At 40.6% G+C, this 1,804-nt stretch overlaps 1 protein-coding gene across 1 annotated transcript; it reads right to left on the reverse strand.

Moving 5' to 3' along the window:
• Positions 1–666: 666 nt before the first annotated feature.
• Positions 667–1,508, reverse strand: LOC143032561 (uncharacterized). Its single transcript, XM_076197429.1, has 2 exons — positions 1,047–1,508; positions 667–768 (listed from the first exon to the last, which is right to left on the reverse strand). The coding sequence occupies exons 1-2, from the start codon at positions 1,465–1,467 to the stop codon at positions 680–682; spliced, it is 510 nt and encodes a 169-aa protein (XP_076053544.1). The 5' UTR covers positions 1,468–1,508; the 3' UTR covers positions 667–679.
• Positions 1,509–1,804: the final 296 nt, after the last annotated feature.

The following is a 1,804-nucleotide window of genomic DNA, read 5'->3' on the forward strand; positions in this document are numbered from 1 at the left end:
TTTCTGAATGTCTTGTTGCACAAATTCCTGTACTTCCTGTTGGACTTTTTGTATGTTTTGATGCACTAATTCCTGCACTTCTTTAAATTTAGAGTCTGTGTATTCTTTCATCTTTCTCTCAAGCCTTACTCTATCTGCTCTTAATTCTTCTATACTTTCATTTAACAATGTATTAAGTCTGTCCACTGCTATACTTAGTCGTTCCTGCTCTTTAGCCACTATATTTACTTTATTTGACTGAGTAACGGATAGTGACCTCACCTTAGTTGTAGAATTAGTTGTTGCTTTCTCCTGTTGCAAAGGTGGAAATTCTTCCTGCATTGCTGTGACGTTCCAAGCAGTTCTTGTAGGTGGAGGAGCAGTTTGGTATACAGTAGTGGGTATACTTGGTATACTTGGTGGTAGAGTCTTGTAGCGTGGTTTTTTAAGGCATACTGGAGAACTTGCATTGTGTTGACCTCCACAGTTGCAGCATTTCGGTGGTACAGCTACTTTTTGTTGAATCTTTTCCCAGCACTCCTCTGAGAGATGTCCCCCAGCACAGTATCTGCATCGCACATATGTAGTTCGACATCGCCAACTTTTGTGTCCCCATTTGCTACACTTTTGACACAGGTCTGGCTCTGGAACATAGGGAGCAACTCTCTTCCTTCCAACACCGATAATGTGAGTTTCTGTGTCAATAGGTCCTGATACTGCTCCTAGGAGTTGTGGCCTTGGATTTTTCCCAACCATCCGTCGTTTTAGCCACTGGAATCCTGGTGGACACTGTAATAAATTGACATTTATATAAGTAGGTACGTCAAAAATGACCACAGTACGTTGTAAGCCAGTTATAGGTTTCATTACTTGTCCCTGGAAACCATCTGTTATCATGGTGTTATATTGCTGACCATTGATTAATGTGATATATGGTGCATTCCTCCCTTCCTTAAAGAGTGGCCTACAGTCAGGGTGTTGTTTTAATAGTGCCATATACCAGGTATATTTGTTTTCCAGAGAGAGGTTACATTTTTCTGGAAATGTTATCATAAGTCTTTCCTTACCAGTGGACGTGGTGATGTCCCCGACTATATCTTGATTCACATCAGCTGCTTTAGTGTCTGCGGTGTTATTTTCTTCAATTATCAAGTCCTGGTCCATGCCGGCTGCTTCTATTGCAGTCATTAAGGGATCTTTCGTGGTGGCAGATTTAGCTTGGTCTTCAGTCTTTCCACTAACCTTCAATCTCTTGGCACGGGAACCGGCATTGTTGACACTGTCGTTCAAGTTTTCAGCTATCTCGGTCCAGCCCTTCACTTCTCCTACTCCCTGTGTTGACGTCTCTCCCATGCTACTTCCTTCACAGTTTTCATTATTCCGACTCTGTGGCAGAGTCATATCCATGTTGTTAACTTCCTGGGAGGATTCAATAGTAGCATAGGTGTGATCTAAGGAGCTCCTTTTCTTCCCAAATTTCGTGGTCATATAACTCAAAAAGATTATCTGGAGTTATGATCGGAACAACCTTTCTCCGCCGCTGCCTGGCAGCGAATGTAGCAACAACTCTTGGTGCCAAGTCTGTGTGAGTGCGTATATGTATTATAAGTGTTAATCAATTAAATGTAAATAGATATTTGAGTACATGTGTTTTTTTTTTTATAAATTGTATATTTATAGTGTAGTAATACATCTGACCTTTCAACTCTCTACTCTATTTTGTAATACAATTTGCTCAGCTCGTCGGTTCTGTTTCCAACACTATATTCAATAAACCAAGAAGCATGTTTGAATCTTCCTGCATCAACAACTAATAACTTTGTTC

Source organism: Oratosquilla oratoria, chromosome 14 (genome assembly GCF_046742065.1).
Source record: "Oratosquilla oratoria isolate Oo_2021 chromosome 14, ASM4674206v1, whole genome shotgun sequence".
NCBI classification, from domain to species: Eukaryota; Metazoa; Arthropoda; class Malacostraca; order Stomatopoda; family Squillidae; genus Oratosquilla; species Oratosquilla oratoria.

Bases quoted from the DNA above. Each gene is read 5' to 3' on its own strand.
- LOC143032561 (XM_076197429.1), bottom strand. From the start codon at position 1,467: ATGACCACGAAATTTGGGAAGAAAAGGAGCTCCTTAGATCACACCTAT. The intron at 769-1,046 runs GTAAGGAAAGAC...AATTTATTACAG, and splicing joins GGACATCACCACGTCCACTG to TGTCCACCAGGATTCCAGTG.